Genomic DNA, 17737 nt, shown 5'->3' on the forward strand with positions numbered 1-17737 from the left:
GTTTGTAACATGGCAAGACCCTGTGGTGAACCCTGTTCTAAGGTGTGTGCATGTGATACAGATCCCAGGCAAGTCAAACATGAGAGACCCTCAAGACGAAGAGAAGAGAGTTTGGGCTGCCTATCAAACTTAGGCTGCTAAATTAGAATTTTGGTGTTTTTTAAAAGTTGAGATATAATTGACATTTAACGGTGTATTAGTTTTAAGTATATGAAATAATGATTCGATATATGTATATATTGTGAGATGATTACTACAATAAGTTTAGTTAACATCCATCACTACACATAGTTACAGTTCTTGTGATGAAGACTTTTAAGATCCACTCTCTTAGTATCTTTCAAATATATAATACTTGAAAGATACTAGGTATTGTTCACTGTAGCCCATGATGTTGTATATTACATAGAATTTTGGTTTTTACACAAAGGGTCTTCTACAACTAAAAGAACATTCTCCTGTTACTGTGTGGTCAGTATTTGTGTTTTGTTACTAAAATTAAACAATTTTTAAAGCTAAATACAAATATTAACAAGCAGGGGAAAAAAATCAACAAACCACAGCTCAACTAGCCATAATCTTTAAGGAACACAAAAACATAAAAATGTAAATGGAACACTATAGACAATCCCCTTATATCTTCTCCCAAGGAGAAAAATTAGTAAGAATAAATATTTAGTCAAAGAATCAGGCGAACGGAAGTTTATTTTAATGAACACTAGTTCATTGCATTTTGACTAAGATTCAATGTGAAACTAATTTGTAATATCTACGATAGCAGCTATCTCTTTTAGTTGAAACACAAATGACAACCCACTCTTTATAGTTAAGAGAAGTTGGATTATCAGGGTTAATTGCAGAAGCCCAATTATAAAACTGAAGATGTGTTTGTTACTTATGCACCATTTTGTGGAAAGAGTAGCTATAAAATGTTTATTATTTAAAGTATTCTTTGATTTTGGTGCGATTTAACCTTTCCGGTGCCCACGAGGGAGTAAAAAAAAACCAAAGGAAATGCTTATAAGCAAAGGAAATGCTTATAAAATGCAAAAGCAAATCATTAAATGCCATTGAGTTTATGGTATCTTGATTTTTGTCAATAGACATTTTAAATGTGGAAGAGGAGATGGGTTTTTCCCTTTCCTCCTTTTTAACATTTGAGCAGAGAGGAAAGTTCCCACTGCATGTGAAAGTCTATGCTGGAAAGAGCGTTTTGCTGTGTGGAAAGGAATGATCACCTAGATGACGGTTTACTCTGTCTGTGGCTCACCTATTTTCAGAGATACAAAACATTTACATCACCTTGTGGATACCTGAGCCATTTGTAGCATTACAAAGCCTGAGCACTGCAGAGAAAGCCTTTTTCCTGTTGCTTCATTATCGTTTGTGTAGACTTACTGTTACTTTTAGGTCATTCAAGAAAAACACACCAATTCCTTATGCTTTCAGGGAAAAAAGAAATCCGTGATATGTAAATAAAACTTTCCCATAATGAAGGAGCTACTTCCAAAGCCTGTAGCCGCTGAAAATAAAAATGCATGTTGAAATAGCGCTTTCATCTATTTCCTCAATTTCTTTCTTTCTCAGACCAAAACTTTTTCAGAAATGAGCACCGTCAGTTGTTCCGAAGATATAGTGCTGTACATTCTGGACTGGTTTTAAATCAAAAAGAATCCAGTTCTTTCGATGACTTGATAAAGCGCTTTTTTCATTCAAATTAAGAAACTAAGGTTTTCCTCTGTTGCATTTTGCCCTGTCCTGGAGCACTCCCCTCTCAGATGGTACTCACCTCCCAGGCGGGACAATCTCCTGAACTCAGCTCTCTTGGTCTCAAGCTTTAATTATTTAGATCACCCATCTGACTCTACTCCACAGCATACATTTGCCAACTCTTGTAATGAATATTTCTATACTGTGGAGAAAAATATCCCTTTCTGGGAACTGGAGCTTAGCTGTGTGGACTTCGTCCAGATGCTAATTATGCACATTTATTTTTAGAAAATTCCAAAGCATTCATTTTTTTTTCTCTCTTTTTTTTTTTTTTTTGCTCCTTGGTGATTATTATACTACCCAAAGAATCTTTCCAATTTTTCTTTTGTTCTTATATTAATTAAAAATAAGTCATCAAATAATATGGCTATTTAGTAGAAAACAGGGGGCTAATGACATTTCAGTATCACAAAGCAAAATAGTTTGGAATTTTTTGAAGGGGCGCCTGCTATTAGTACATGGCATCCCTTAGCACGTTATGTGAGGCACTATCACATTGTTCTAACTTAGAATATCAATAAGCTCTAATTCTCCAAATAGCATTTGACCCAGCATTTCTTAGTTGCTTTTATGAAAATGTGGTCAACTTGGTGAATCAAAAATCAGCTGCAGTCCTAATCAGCAGTAATATTTAATATTCTTCAGGACCATAGTGCATGTTTTGCAATTTCCTGATCCTAGGAACATTATAGATTATGGATAAATATGTAATTAGAGTTTTTAAACACACATTATGAAGCCTTTCTTTTCTGTATTCAATTTCCAATCAAACTGGAAACAAGGCTTAATAATCAGAAGGGCAGTCACCAAGATTTTCAGAGTCAAAGACCCCTTGAACTGTATTTGAGGGTGTGAATTCAGATAGTGAAAGAACTCCTCTCTGGGGTACATATGGGGTTATTTTGGGGGCTCACACACTGGAACCATAATTATAGCCTTTACTGGACACCTTATCACTTCTGTAAACATAGGTTTATGCTTTTTTCTGATCTCAATTATTGATTATGAAATTAGTTACTACTGCAGAAAAGTACCATGGAAATACCAACCAGTTTTCCAATATGAATCCTCATTCATGTCTTTGACAGTTAGTTCATCATTCTTACCTTAGCCTGTACACCATGTTATACTCCAGGATTTATACATTTACGCTCTTATCCTGACTCTAACCAAATTACTGTAATATCAATGATTGTATTGCTCTAATAAATGTATATGTATATATCTATTGACATATGCATTTACATATGCAGCAGCTCAAAGTAAAACACAATGAGCTTTTTGCAACGGTTAATCTAAAAGCACTAGTCCATGCATGCTGTTCAAAGCATAAAGGCCAAGAAAATTAAATGAACATCCCCACCTAAAAAGTACATTGTATTTCATAAAAGCTACATGAGAATCATTTTATTATACAACTACATGGTCAGTATTGCTTTACAATTAGTCAAAGAAAGAAAAGGGTTAAAAAGCTACCGGTTAGTTTGAGAAATGTTCTTTTTTAGTTCTCTTGTTCCTGGCCTAGTCTCAAGCTAGCACGTGATCCGCTGAACGCCTGCCAGCCTCTTTCTTGTTGATCCTCCAGAGACCATCTGTGCTGGGGGCATTGATTAGAGTGTGTCTGCTGGGATTACATCTTTTCTGTTGCCATGCCAACTAATCAGCTGATTTTGGTTACCACAGAAACAAAATGTCAGAGCTCACAGTACGGTAACATGAATTCAGCACAACAGAAAATGTTTTCTTAATTGGGGACCCTTTTGATTTTGGATTCCAAGTGAAAGGCAGCTTTTTTTAAAAAAGGCCAACTTTAGATAAAAGCTACATTAATTGTATTGATTACAAGGAATGCACAGAATTTTTCTGAAAAGAGAAAACATTAATTCGCCTTCATAAGTTATGCTCATTTTTTTTTTTTTACAATTTCCAAACAAGGAATATATACATATATATTTTTTTCTTAAGTGCCTCTATTCCATTTGCTGGTTGTTGCATATAAAATAAATCACAAAGCCTTCAGTTTCCTTTAACCTCCATGATGGGAGCAGGGGTTGGAGAGACTGCATAGGGCTTGGGTGGAGGCTGTGGATAGAATTACTTGGGGAAGACTAGCAGTGACCAAATTCTCTTCCATCTTTTCATGCAAGGAAGTCAGTCATTTAATTTCCCTTAAAGAAAACACCCAACACAATCAACTTAGATTCAGTTCTGAGGATTCCTCTTTTGCACATCCTATGCCTTGGATAAAGATGATTCCTTGGTTTTGGCTGAGAAAGGAGGAGTCCTAGGCTGTTGAGATGTTCCCTTTTGTAGGCCCACAGCAGTTTGGCTGCATGAAGAGTCCTCAGCTGGTTTGCTATGTCACAGTAAACAAAAAACACAGTTTAACTTGACCTTAGAGCTGCTCCAATTGAGTAATTCATCAGACGAACTCCATCCAGGCCTTCCCTTTATGAAATTCTATTCCAGTAGAAGTAAACCGAAACCACTCTCTGCCTTGGGTTTATGGTTCATAAACACAAAACAAACAGATTAGATAATAAAAAAGGATGACATTTAACTGGGCTAATATTTGTTTAAACAGCCAATAATCCTCCCTCTTTAAAAGAAAAGGATTGTAGCATCCAAATATCCCTTCCCTGTCCTGTATTGTCAATACATTTCTCTGTCAATGTCTGGCCGCAGTTACCTCCCCTTTGTGAAAGCCTCCACTGCAGGTGGCTTCTGTCATGTTAACACTCCAGGGGGAATTGCATGTCTTAATCTCCATGCAGCTCTTTTGAAAACCTTGTTAAATTAATTCTGATGCTGATGAGGCTCTAGAGGAGTGAGGTGGGGACGCTGAAGTCTTCCCCAATTTCACTGTGCTCGACTCTCATGGCAAAGTTGCCAAAAACGAGGCTCTGAAGACAACTCAGCCAAGGAGTTCTGGGGCAAAGAGCCCAATGCCTGAAATTACCCACAGATTCTGCTAATTGGCTCTGAGTTAGAGGTCTTCACCCAGGTTATCAATAATTATCTGACAGTGCTTCTGAGACCTTTGATAAAATGAAGATGGCAGACGTTATTAGCATCTTTCTTAAGTGGTGCCCTATCCACACATTACTAATTCTCCTGCACTGGTATTTCCCTTGTTTAAAGAAAATATTACCTTAAATTAGAGACAATAGAAATCACCTAACCCAGTGCCTAGGACATAGTTGCAACTCAATAAATGGTGGCTTTTTGTATTAAATTCCCAAAGAAGGAAGTGATTATTAATATTTCATAAAAGGTTGATATAAATTGCTAATTATCTTCATGGACTATAGTTTTAGAAATGATCATTTTCCCTATTCAGTTGATTGCTTTTTTTAATGTGTAGTGCAGTGATTTCCAAAGTTTTGTTCTTTTCTCGGTCTAAGAAATCTTTCTTCGAAAAGGCTTGATCAGAAGTCCAATATTTAAAACAGATAAAACTGAAGCTGTTCTGGTTGAGTCTAGAAAGTGAGTGGGAATCTCAGCATCCAGGTGGAGGCTAAGTTTTTCCCAGCAAAGGCCCTGAGACACTGCTCAAACCCCCCCGCCCCCCACCCCCGCAGATCTCAGATAAGACATTATAACAACCTGTGGTCTAGGGTTCTGTGTTCTTTGGTTACATGTCTTTCATCTTTAAACTATCATTTACTGGCAGGTACAGTACTAGGCAATCTATATACACAATTTCATTTAATATACTTTCCCAACAGTCCTACCTAAGGATATTATTATCCTCATTTTACAGATGAGGAAACTGAAACTTAAGGAATTTATTTGTTTTTCCCAAAGTTGCAAAATAAGTGAAAAATAGAGTCAGGATTTGGATTTAGGACTTTCTGATGCCAAAGCCTCCATCCGTTATTTTCTACTGCTTCTCTAAGGTAAACATGGACTGAATAATGAGCTGTAATTGTTTAATTACAACTGAACCAATATTATGCCTCCACTTCCTATCTTATATAGTTGAGATAGAATGAGTGCCATGAGACTACCCAGCATTTTCTTTCATTTCAAAGTCATTAACAGTGAAAAGAAAGGCAAATAAAATAAGAACTACATGCCTAAAATCATCTGACTTTCAAAAGAAGATAAAAATGCTACCCTGTCACTGATCACTCTATCAAGGGGTTCCTGAGCCTCAGAAACCCTGTCTCATTAATAATATATATTTTTCTTAAATTAATTTGGCTCCCCCAAAGCCAAATGGGGGAGCCAAATTTGGCTCCCCCTTTATGCAAGCAGAATTTGTCATGGCTGATAGGATGTGATTCAAGGAATATATTCTAAATGTGCCTCTATTTTCCACGTGTCACTAACTGATACCCACAGCCTTGGGTTAAGCGTTGCCCTCTGGCTTTTCTCTTTGGAAGTGAAAACTTTCTCTGGTTGGGCAACCTTGTAGAAACTCATACGTAAGCAGGGATACTTTTATTAGATACTTTCTCCCAGAGTAGCATAACCAAGATTAGAACAGAGTTCAAACTCCTATGGTAGAAGCATAATGAAAATGGAGAAAAAAGGAGGTGAAAGAGTACCAATTTTGTGGGGGACACACTGTGTGCCAGGAGTTTTTGACATATCATTGCTATAAGATGGGTTTTGTCTGTATATTTATAAATGAAGAAATGGGGGCTCCTGGAGTTTCAGTAGTAAGTAGTCGAGTTACCTTTAGCTCATGGCTAGTGAGCAGCTGTGCTGTCTTTTGACCCCACTGATTCCAGATCTTACACCTGTCTTGTTCTCCTTGGATACATCACCCGTGTCACATTTTTGTCAAGATCCAGCACCGCCCAAGGGGAGTCAGGGAGACCACGCTGAGTGGCTGACCTGTGAGTTACAGAAATGTGGTGATCACAAAGTACCTAACCACTGAGTCCGTTGTTTGTTGCTTCCAGGTGTGTACAGAAGGCAGACTGACCTTGGAGTTCACCTTTGATGATCTCATGAGAATAAAGACATGGCACTTTACCATTAGACAATACAGAGAGTTAGTCCCGAGAAGCATTCTTGCCATGCATGTAAGTAACTTAATTTCTATTTTACTACTTCCTTTCAGCCCCTCATTTTACTCAAAAAGGAGAAGCCCCGCTTTCTCACCGTGAAAGAACTCCCAGAGTCTTCACACTTTAGGTAATTAACTCTAAATTATGAGTTTTTCCCCCAAGTTTGGTGCACTGTGAGCCTTTTTAAAAAATAATTTATTACTTTAAACTCCAAATTGAGGTTACCTCAATAAACAGTTTGTACTTTTCTTAAATTCCATGCAGTCATTATCAAGTACTGCTCTGCCTGGGCTAATAAACCTGTTACGTATACATGGGCAAAGAAATAGAACAGAGAGTAAGAAAAACAGTTTCCAGTTTTGATTAGAACCATCCGACAAGACCTGGGGCTCACATACCTCAGATCCGTGTCCATGCCCTTCCTAACCACAGCGCTGGGAAGCAGCAGATCACCTGGGGTCCTCTTGGTCGCATTTGGCCATAAATCACAACAAATTTATTGAGCACAAATGAGATGCAAGGGTGGATTTGATGGCAATCTAGAGAGATTTTTAAAGGTAAGACTTGGTAGGAACTCATCAGGTCAGTCCCTTAAGAAGGAGTCACATAGCATCAAATTAAATAAATCCCTCTTCCAGAATGCGCGATGCATCAGCTTCTGCGAAAATGCTTTGGAACAAAATCAGACTGAATGAGCCTGATTTTTAAGACCCTGTACAATGAAAAGAGAATACAGTCACAGTAGTGAGCGTTTACTGGGTGTTTGATACGCAGGGCCTGTGCTAAGCATTTTGGACACCTTATATTTAGTCCCTACAGTAACTCGAAGAGGTCAATTGTTATTACTCCTATTTTCGAAGTAAGGAAATGGAGGCTCAGATAGGTTGAATAAGTTGTCCAATGCTTTTCAGCCCAAAAGGGACAAATCAAGGTTTCGATTCAGCAGGTTCTGACTCTAACACCCAGGCTGATAAGCTGTCTGTCTCCCCACTGTCCATACACAGGCTGTCTCCCCAGGCTTTTGTCCTCAACACCCTCCTCCCATCTGGTTTGTCCAATCTCTACCCTTTCCATCGACCCTGTGCTTTCTGCTGTACACTTGAGTGCTGTACACTTGAGTGCTACATTCTTTTTGCCCATCCATGCCCAAGTCCTCCTCAGTTTTCAAAGCCCAGTTCACATTCCCCTCTCTCCTTGAAGCAGTCTGGAATAGCCATTCTTATTAGTCTCAAAATAGACAGAGAAGCAGCAGCGTAGAGTAGTGGTCAGGAGCCTGGGCCTGAGAACACACGGGTTTGAATCCCTGTTCCTGTGTGACCTTGGGCAAGTGGCATGACATCTCTGTTCTTCCAGTCCCTCATCTATAAAATGGGTATAGTAATAGAGCCTGCCTCAGAGGACTGGTTTGAAAATTAAGAGTTAATGCACATAAGCACTTAGGCCAGTGCCTGGCACATAGTAGGACCTCTGCGAGTATTGGTGATTGGCTATCAGCAACAATGGCCATGATGAAAGCAAAAATGTCCTTCCATGGGTTTATTATCGTCCTGTCTTCCAACTGCAATGTGAGCTCCTTGAGGTCGACCACAACTATTTGATGCGTCGCTACAGAACCAGCTCTTCCTGGAACCTGGAAAGGCTTCAATAAACACCAGCTCCATGTCCACAGAGGATCCCCTTTCCAGAAATTGACATGAAAAGTGACAAGCTCTGACTGTTTCTCCTGCATTTTATTTATATACACAAAGCCAGTTGGTTGTATCACTGTGAGGAAAATTAAAGTAAAAGAAAAAAGAATAAATTAAGGTGTTGGTATAACCTAGATGGTCTCATGAATGCAGATGTGGAGACAAAGGGATGTTTACTAAGACTTCCTCTGTTTAGCAACAGTTTATATCAATTAAAAAAGAAGAAAAGACAAACAGAAAGAAAGAGCATCAACTAAGAGACACTTTACGTTGGAATCCAGAAAGAATTTTCATTTTTTTCTGGTCAAACGGAACATTGGGGGTGGCCCACAAAACATCACATCTTTTTTTTCTGTGGCTGATACTTTGGAAAATATTATGCATACCCTTGCAGTCCTGCAGGATGAAAATTGTTGAAGACATCTATTTCTAGCCTTCGCTTAATGGGGAGGAGAGTTAGAATTTTTTAATATATGTGTATATTTCACGGCAGTTGCAAAGTTTTCACATTTAGTCCTCAGCTCCAAGCTGTTGAAAACAACACTGTCACAACACGCAGCAGAGGCCAGTCCTAAAGCATGGCTCTGCTAGATCCAGCCCACACCTTCCCTCGGGGCAGGGGGGCGGCAGTGCCAGGGACCTCGGAGGTGTCCTGGCTGGACTTAATGACCCTCCTCCTGAAGACACAGGGCCTCTCACAGAGGAGGTAAAGTCATTTCTACCATCTGACTCAGTTTGATTCTCCCTGGCGATGGGTCTTGCACCACTGATCCAAAAGTGTCCTTAAGTGTTATATGCAAGTGTCTTCAAAATGTGAATTAAATTATCTCCAGCAGCCTGCCCCTCTGAGAAAAATTGACAAGGTGCAGATTGTATTTCTTAGCAGCTGTAGCACAGTCGAGGACTTTGTTGGTACCATCTTACAGGGCTAAACTATATGATTTTTTTCCTGTTTAGGCACAAGATCCTCAGGTCCTGGATCAGCTGTCCAAAAACATCACCAGGATGGGGCTAACAAATTTCACCCTCAACTACCTCAGGGTAAGACCAATGGGTTGATTATATTTCCTGTTGAGTTTGAATTTAGAGGTTTATATATATCTTGAGCCAAGGAATTAAAATGAGGTAATATATCACAATACGTATATCTTTTTTTTTTTTTTTTTTTTTTTCGTATATCTTTTTAAATTTATTTTATTCAAGTATAGTTGATTTACAATGTTGTGTTAATTTCTACTATACAGCAAAGTGATTCAGTTATACATATATATACATTCTTTTTCATATTCTTTGCCATTATGGTTTATCACAGGAATTGAATAGTTTCCTGTGTTATACAGTAGGACCTTGTTGTTTATCCATCCTGTATATAATAGTTTGCATCTGCTAATCCCAAACTCCCACTCCACCCCTCCCCCACCCTTGGTAACCACAAGTCTGTTCTCTATGTCTGTGAGTCTGTTTCTGTTTCGTAGAAACAAAATTCATTTATGTCATAGTTTAGATTTCACGTATAAGTGATATCGTATGGTATTTGTCTTTTTCTGACTTACTTCACTTAGTATGATAATCTCTAGTTCCATCCGTGTTGCTGCAAATGACATTATTTCATTCTTTTTTATGGCTGCGTAATATTCCATTGCATGCGTGGACCACATCAACATTTGCAAATGTTGATGGACATTTAGGTTGTTTCCTTGTCTTGACAATTGTGAATAGTAACACAATATGTATGTCTTATACCACAGTGTGTGTGTGTGTGTGTGTGTGTGTGTGTGTGTGATCAACAGATGATTGGGTTTAATTAACAAAAAGCATCAAACCTAGACTTTGTCAGTGTTCTTCTTCTCTATGTTTGTATGACTCCTGGAATAAATTATTCACAGGCTAGCAATGTCTCTTTCATAAAATGCTTTGGCATTATGTCCCTTCTGATTGTTTCAAGTTTCCAATGTGCTTTTGTTGAGTTCACAGCCTCTGTGTCTGTACCCAGGGACCAGTCACCTATGAGGAGGCTCGGTGTGCCCTCCAGAGAGAGTCCCTTGAAGAAATTCACCTTGGTGCTATAACACAGACATTTATTTCTAAGGCTTCTTAGGGACTTTCTGTGTAACATGTAACAGATTTTCTGGTTTGGATATAAAGTGAATTTTTATTTAAAAAAAATTAAATGTTAGGCAAAACTCTCTGCCCACATAACGCTTACAGCCTCCGTATTTGGTCTAACAGGGTAACGTATATCACACTGGTTTTTAGTGTGGACTGGCAGTCATCACATTGCAAGTAGAGGATATGGTTTCCTTCATAAAGCAAGCATTGTCTTCCAGAGTCAACACGAAGGCAGTGGCCACAGTCCACATTCCTTTGCCTCTGAGTTGCTGGCTTCCTTCACCACTGTGATGTAGCAGACAACTTCTCCAGGGCCCGACCCCATCATAATGTTTATGCTATTGTTTCTTTATCCTTAAGTGCAGGTTTGTGAATTTTGTTTTGTATTCACAATCCTCTAAGTACAATCATGTTTGCATACATTGAAATGCTGAAATGTCCTGGCCGGACTTCCTCCTCTGTAAGTGAAGAATAATTTGGACAAATGTTTCCAAGTCATGCCCTCACTGCAATGTGCCGGACACTGGGCAAGACGCTGAAGATTCAAAGACAAAAGTCGTTGCACCTGTTATCAAGAAACGTCCTCCTACGAGAGTCAGACCCATAAAGCCAGAACATTATATGCAAAATGGTGAATACCATGATAGAAGTTTCCAGATGAAATTATGGGAATACAAGATAGACATCTCAGAAGAATCAGTCAGAGAAGGCTTCATGGAAGAGATAATGCCTGTGTAGTGTATGAAAGAATGAATAAAGTTAAACCAGAGAAAGGAGGAAGAAGGACATTTCCATCAGAGGGAGCAGAAGTTAGGGGATGGAATTCCAAGCAGTCTGTTGATGCTGGGACATGAAGGGAGTTGCCAGGAGAAATGGGAGAGAGAGTTAGTTGGGAGCCAGGTCTTGGAGCAATTGGCTGCCTGGGCTACTGGGCCAGGAGCCTCTGAAAAGATTAACCACGAGGATGGCAGTGTCCCCTTCTTGGGTGAGCGAGAAGAGTCTCTTTCTATTCAGTTTAGATGCCCCAGAGCCCCGTCGAGACGTGGCAAAAGCCAGGGTCAGCTTCACTTCCCACCGCCTCACCCCCAGCATGCCCGCCCCTTTGGCAGCCCTGAGCCAGGGCGTTCTCCACTAAACAGCCCCCTGGTTCCTGCTCAGAGGAAAACCAGAGTCTGCCCAGGAGGGTGGATCCAGAGGGGAGTGTTCCCAGCCAAGGTAGCCGAGGCTACGTTCTCCTAAACCTCCAGGCTCTGCATTAAGAACTGCTCCCCCGTGGGGCTCCTGGCACAGTGGGAGTGGGTAGCAATGTCTGGGCAAGTGAGGGTCTGCAGTGCCATTCCAGCCACAGGAATTCAGAAGGATGCCCTACACTGCTGGGCATTTCTTCTTGTCAGGAACCAGGAGAGATTTAGTTTAAACCATCTGAACATGCCTCTCCTTAGGCGGATCAAGAATTTCCACACTACGTACCCTCAGCTGACCTCACATAGGAATCTGGGACTTTGGAGTCTATCCTAGACTTGGTCGCTAACTCTCTGCTGAGATCTTGGACAGATCCTTTATTACATCTTTTAGCTGCGTTTAACACAGAGAAATAAAGGCTGAATTTCCCGCACCCCGCCCCCAGTTGCTCTTATTGTCATCAGTGAAACTGTGGCCTTCACCCTGGGGTCAACAAGGCCCACTGGTCCCCACATCTGCAGTTCTCTGCTTCCAGCCCACGAAGAGTGAGGACATCACACCTGCAGAGGGGGAATGACACAGGGAACCGTGTATGGTTTGGGGCAATAGAGAGTAGCATTTCCAAGGCTACCATCTGAAGTAGCGGTAGCTGCAGGCTCTGCTATATGTACACGTCCTGATGTAGCTGGATGTCACAATGGCCCACGTCCACCAGTACCTTCCCCACAAGAGAGCTGGCACAGATGGTATAAGTAAAGTCAGTCACCCAGCTTTAAGTCCCCAAGTGGCAGAACCAGGACTTGAACTCTAGAATCTATGTGTCTCATGGCAAAACTGCTGCCTTTCTAGTAAGAAAGTAGAATGATAGGTTTTTTTTTTAAATTTTTGTATTGAAGTATAGTTGATTTACAATGTTGTGTTACTTTCAGGTGTACAGCAAAGTGATTCATATATATATGTATATGCACACATATATATTCTTTTCCAGATTCTTGTTTATAGATTATTACAAGATATTGAATATAGCTGCCTGTAATATACAGTAGGTCCTTGTTGTTTATCTATTTTATATACAATAGTGTGGATCTGTTAATCCCAAACTTCTAATTTATCCCTCCCCCCTTCCCCTTTGGTAACCATAAGTTTGTTTTCTATGTCTGGGAATCTGTTTTGTAAATAAGTTCATTTGTACCATTTTTTTTTTAGATTCCACAAATAAGTGACATCCTGTGATATTTGTCTTTCTGTTTGACTTACTTCACTTACTATGATGATCTCTAGGTCCATCCATGGTGCTGCAAATGGCACTATTTCATAGAATGATGATATTGGTAGGAATTGGGTCATGTCTTTCCTTCCTTGACGGGGGAGTCAGCGTCTCTCACTGGGTCCTTAACGTACTTCGCCAAAAGTAATATCAGTTCCTGGTATGGTTTAACCGGAGGATTAAGTAAGACGATCCACGTAAAGGGTTTAGCCCAGAGCCCGGGACAGCAAGTACCCAGTTAGTATTCACTGTCATATTTATTGAGCACCTGCTGGGTGTCCATCATTATTCCTCATACTGAAACCACTTAGAGCAGCATGGCATCTGGCTGTCTTCTCTCACCCTGGTCCTCCCAACACCACTTGATTTCCCCGGCTTGTGCATCCTGGTTCAGTGGCCGTTTGCCTTTCTTGCCTCCACTCACTCCATCACTTACTCATCTATTGATTGCTTCAGGACAATTACTGAGCCTGTTCTGTCTTCCTGGCTGTGTGCCAGGTGCTGGACCTTCATCGTGGAGACCTGGCCTTCTTCCTAGGGGGGTGCTCACAGGCTGATGGGCAAGGCCGGCTACAGCTCCAGTGAGGCGTGCTGACATGGAGGGATGTGCAAGGCCCGTGAGAGCCCAGGGAAGAACCCATGGGTCTCGGGAAGACGGTCAGGATAGAAGCCAACCTCCCATCAGCAACCCCTCCGGGCAGCTGTGAGCCCCTTGGCAAATCATGGCTGAGCAGATTCTCAAACTCAGAAGCCAAATCCAGGACACACAGGCTTCCATGAGGAGACCTGGCCTGGTCAGTGGTCGCTAAGAAGGAGAAACAAAAGTTACTTCTTCATTTCAGAAGCAGAATCTAAGATTTCCCTGATACTCTTATTACCTACTTTTGTAAGACAGTTGAGCAGTCAGAAAAACCATTTATTTATAAAACTGCCTTAAAACCTGGAGCTCCCCCATCCTTCTGAGGAACTCAGCCTTTGTCTCAACCCTCAGAAAGTCAGGTGAAGTGTCGATTCAATAGAGTTAATGAACTTCAGTAACTATGCCCAGTATCTGCAGAAGAGGTGAGACGTTTTATGTTGACAAATATTAATGCAAGGCCTTCTAAATCAGTAGAAGAATTTTAAGAATCAATGTGTCCTGCTTTGGAAAGGAGGAATGGAGATTTTAAATACTCCAGACATCTGAAATTTCAATAAGCGTTGTCTTTCATGAAACGAAATTAAGCAACACAGAAGGTAAGCAATTATAATCACCTAGCTTCGCCAGAACAAGTTCATTTATTCCCAGGAAATTCCGAATCACTCTCAGGGCAGCCTGCCCTCAGGGAATGTGCAAAGCCCGCCAAGGCGGCTCCCCTGTTTGGAGGAAGGAGCCTGCGAAGCACAGCAGCCCAGCTCCAGAGCTTGTGAACACAGATGATGATGCTGGTGCGCCGGGCAGCACTCTGCTGGGGACTCTGGTGACCTGATGCTTTCGAAGTGACCGCAGAACAGCCGTTGTCATTTGATTTGAGTTGTCAAACTGCCTGCGTTCCCTCGGGCACATCCCAGCACATCAAGGCCGGAGGTGCACGGTGCTTGGAGGCCAATGGCTGGTTCGCTGGTCCCCGAGGAGCAGAGGCTGGAGGTGGCCGAGCAGAGATGATGCCCTGACCAGGTGTGGCCTCACTTCCTCTGCAGGCCGCCTCGGTGACCTCTGGGAGGCCAGGGCTTACTGACCGAGTGTCCCTGTGGTAGTTATCTGGGCTGGGGCCGGGGCTGGGAACGGACCTGCCGAGTGAGTGGCTGTTAGGCATCCCGGAAACCGGGTAGTGTGTTTCACAAAACGTGCCCGCCGTCTCCTGGAGAGGGAGTCATTTCCTAACGTGGATGTGACGGTGCCCCTCAATCAGTGCATTCTGGTGAGGGAACGAGAGAGGGGAGAAGGGGGTGGGATTTCAGGAACGTGTCCTTTACCATGTTTGCTGGACACAGCAGTAGGCCCTGCTGTCCCTGGTATTCCTTGAAGAGGGCACAGGAAGGCCAGGTGCCCTTGAAGAGGCATCGGCGCAAGTCCAAGTCAATGAGACCTGCCCGCGGCGCCTCATCAGCTCCCCCCAGATCCCCTTCGCCCATTATTCACTGTTCATTCCACAAGCATCTATAAGACACCACTCTTGTGCCAGGTCTCCGACACCCTTAAGGAGATCACTGCCTGGTAGGAGAGAAAGAAAAAAAATGTGCCGGGAGAGAAATCTGTCCGGGTACAGTGACGCACGTAATGCTAGCTAACATCACTGAGCACTTCCTGTGTGCCAGGTACGCAGCTGTGCTCTTTGCCGGGAGTGTTTTTTTAATACAACAACCTTACAGGACTCCTGTTAGTCCTGTTTTGCAGATGGGGAAACTGAGGCACAGGGAGGTAACTTCCCAAAGTCACAGAGCCGGTGAGTGGCAGAGAAGGGATTTAAAGCCACGGTCTGACTCCAGGTACAAAGGATGGAGGAGTTGTTGGACGGCGGGTGTGGAAGGTATAAGTCTTCAAGGAGGAACTGGCCCTTGAATTGATTCTGAAAGATGAGTAGATGGTCCCAGACAGACAAGACAGAGGGTCAGCCATGCGCAGTGTCAGAGAAGGATGCAGAAAGCTGGTGGGGGGGTAGGGGCTGGGGGAACACTAGACAGTTCCACATGGCTGGAATGTAACTTTTAAGTTTGTTTAAGGAGTTTGGGTCCAAAACGTACAGGTTAGCTGAGTGGTATAGTTCTAGAGAAAGTTTTGTCCTGGAAAGAGCATGGCATGGTCCAGGGAAGCATCTCATGCTGAGTCCTGGCCTAAGGGGTCAGACAAACAAGAGGATGTGTCAGAGGACAGCCACTTGCTAGCTCTGTGACCCTGGGAAAGTTACTTGACCTTTCTGAGCCTGTTTCCTTATCTGGTAAATGGGATGTAACACCACCCTCGCTGGATTCCAGTGAGATAAATTCATGTGGAGCTCCCTTCTCTTCGCCAGGTGCACTCTCGTAAGGGTCTCTGGTCCTTTCTCCTGGGTAGAGTCCAGTCTTTTAGGTCTCTGGTCCTACCTCTTGGGTGGAATCAAGTCATTCACTAGATTCCGCTGTATTCAGAGTTATGAGGAGAGCTCTCGTGGGTCAGCACACCCAGGAGTCTCATCCTTCTTTAATTCTCGACTTTCATTTCATCAAAGTGAAAGCCCTTTCTAACTCAGGGTTTGAACTTGCCATCATTTCCAGTTTCTCATATGCAGCTCTTATATGTGAATGTTTACTGTATGCAGAAACTGTTTTCTTTAACTAGGTTTAAAGAATAAGACTTTAAAATTGAAAACGAATTGACATCTGTTCCATTTCCTATCCCATAGAAAGAATGAGGGTTGGTAATGCAGAAACCCTGTTGGTAAGCATTTAAAGGAAACCTCTGGCTTGGCCATGAATGGAATGTACCATTTTCATTCATCTCCCATCAACAGTAGAGTGGACAATCCTTGCCCACTGGATACTGTAGGGACAGCACTTCTTTATACCTTGAAGGTTTGGGGTAGTTTGACTTTGCTTTTAAATTTTAAGTCAATCGTCTAACCAAGAGACTTTTGGGGTGGCATCTACTATGTTCCAGGCTCAAAAGGGCCAGGGCCAGGGTATTTATAAGAATGGATAAGGCACGTTCCCTTTTGCGGGGAGTTGAAGACACTGTTATAAGTCGGTCTGCTTCCAGTTCACATTGTCCAGCCTCAGCTGGGGACCTCAGGTCATCCCAGAGTGTTTCTCCTCTCCTAATAGCCTGAGGATACCCATCCTTGTTGGTCTCAGCAGATGACTTAACTTGGACTTGTTTACAGTTTCTAGTGCCCTCGTCAAGTGCTCTGCTTCTGACTTTGGCACTCTAGGCCCTCCGTGACGGGGCCCCTGCTGCTTCCCGGCCTCGTCCCACATCCCTTCCCCATCTCACATATCATCCTGTAGCCACGCAAACCTCCTGCATTTCCCCGAACTCGTCATGCCGTGTTGCTTCCATGCCTTGACACAGTATGGCTCACTGCCTGCAACACTGTTCCTACCCTTCCCTTCCATCCAGTTTTCCCAGGCTAGCTTCTCCTCATCCTGCAGGACTCATCGGCCATCACCTTCGCTGAGAATCTCTCTCTGACTCTCAGCAGGAGCAGCTGCCCCTCCCCTGTGCCCCTGGTTCTTTGCACATAGGATCTCCTGCTTACCTCTTGGTAGGTCCTGCATAAGAATTGTCACTCCACGCATCTGTCTCCTGTGCTAGACTCAGAGCAACATAAGGTCAGATTATCTCATATTTCTAGGGCCTCACAAGGTCTAGATCACGATAAGCACCCAGTAAATGCCTCTTGAATGGATGGTTGCTGGATGGGAGATTGGTAAATGGAAGACTAGGTTTTGAATGACATACACACACCAGAAGTAATAGAACTCGGATGAATTCACCTGCCCTACAGTATTTAAAAAAAAAAATGTGTGATTCATTTTCAAAGTCACTACCTAGAACTTCACATGAAATCTAAAGAGAAGTAGAGTTGAATGCATCAAGGAAATGAAAGAAACATGGCATGGGGCCTCCAGATTGCTCTAGTGTGCAAAATTCCCACTTAAAATAGACTTCCCAATGTCAAATTTTTATTCTAATACCACTACTTCTACTTGCTCTGAATCAGCATTTAATTTTTACTCTAAGT

General features: G+C 42.2%; 1 protein-coding gene across 10 annotated transcripts in view; it reads left to right on the top strand.

Moving 5' to 3' along the window:
* LDB2 (LIM domain binding 2) overlaps positions 1 to 17737 on the top strand; it is a 379673-nt gene that overhangs the window by 298741 nt on the left and 63195 nt on the right. For all 10 annotated transcript variants that reach the window (XM_060012774.1, XM_060012777.1, XM_060012776.1 and 7 more), the window contains exons 4-5: positions 6684 to 6806; positions 9437 to 9520. In XM_060012774.1, the coding sequence (XP_059868757.1) occupies positions 6684 to 6806; positions 9437 to 9520 (207 nt within the window). The remainder of the gene's footprint in view (positions 1 to 6683; positions 6807 to 9436; positions 9521 to 17737) is intronic.

This window comes from Delphinus delphis, chromosome 5 (assembly GCF_949987515.2).
Source record: "Delphinus delphis chromosome 5, mDelDel1.2, whole genome shotgun sequence".
In the NCBI taxonomy this organism is placed as follows: Eukaryota; Metazoa; Chordata; class Mammalia; order Artiodactyla; family Delphinidae; genus Delphinus; species Delphinus delphis.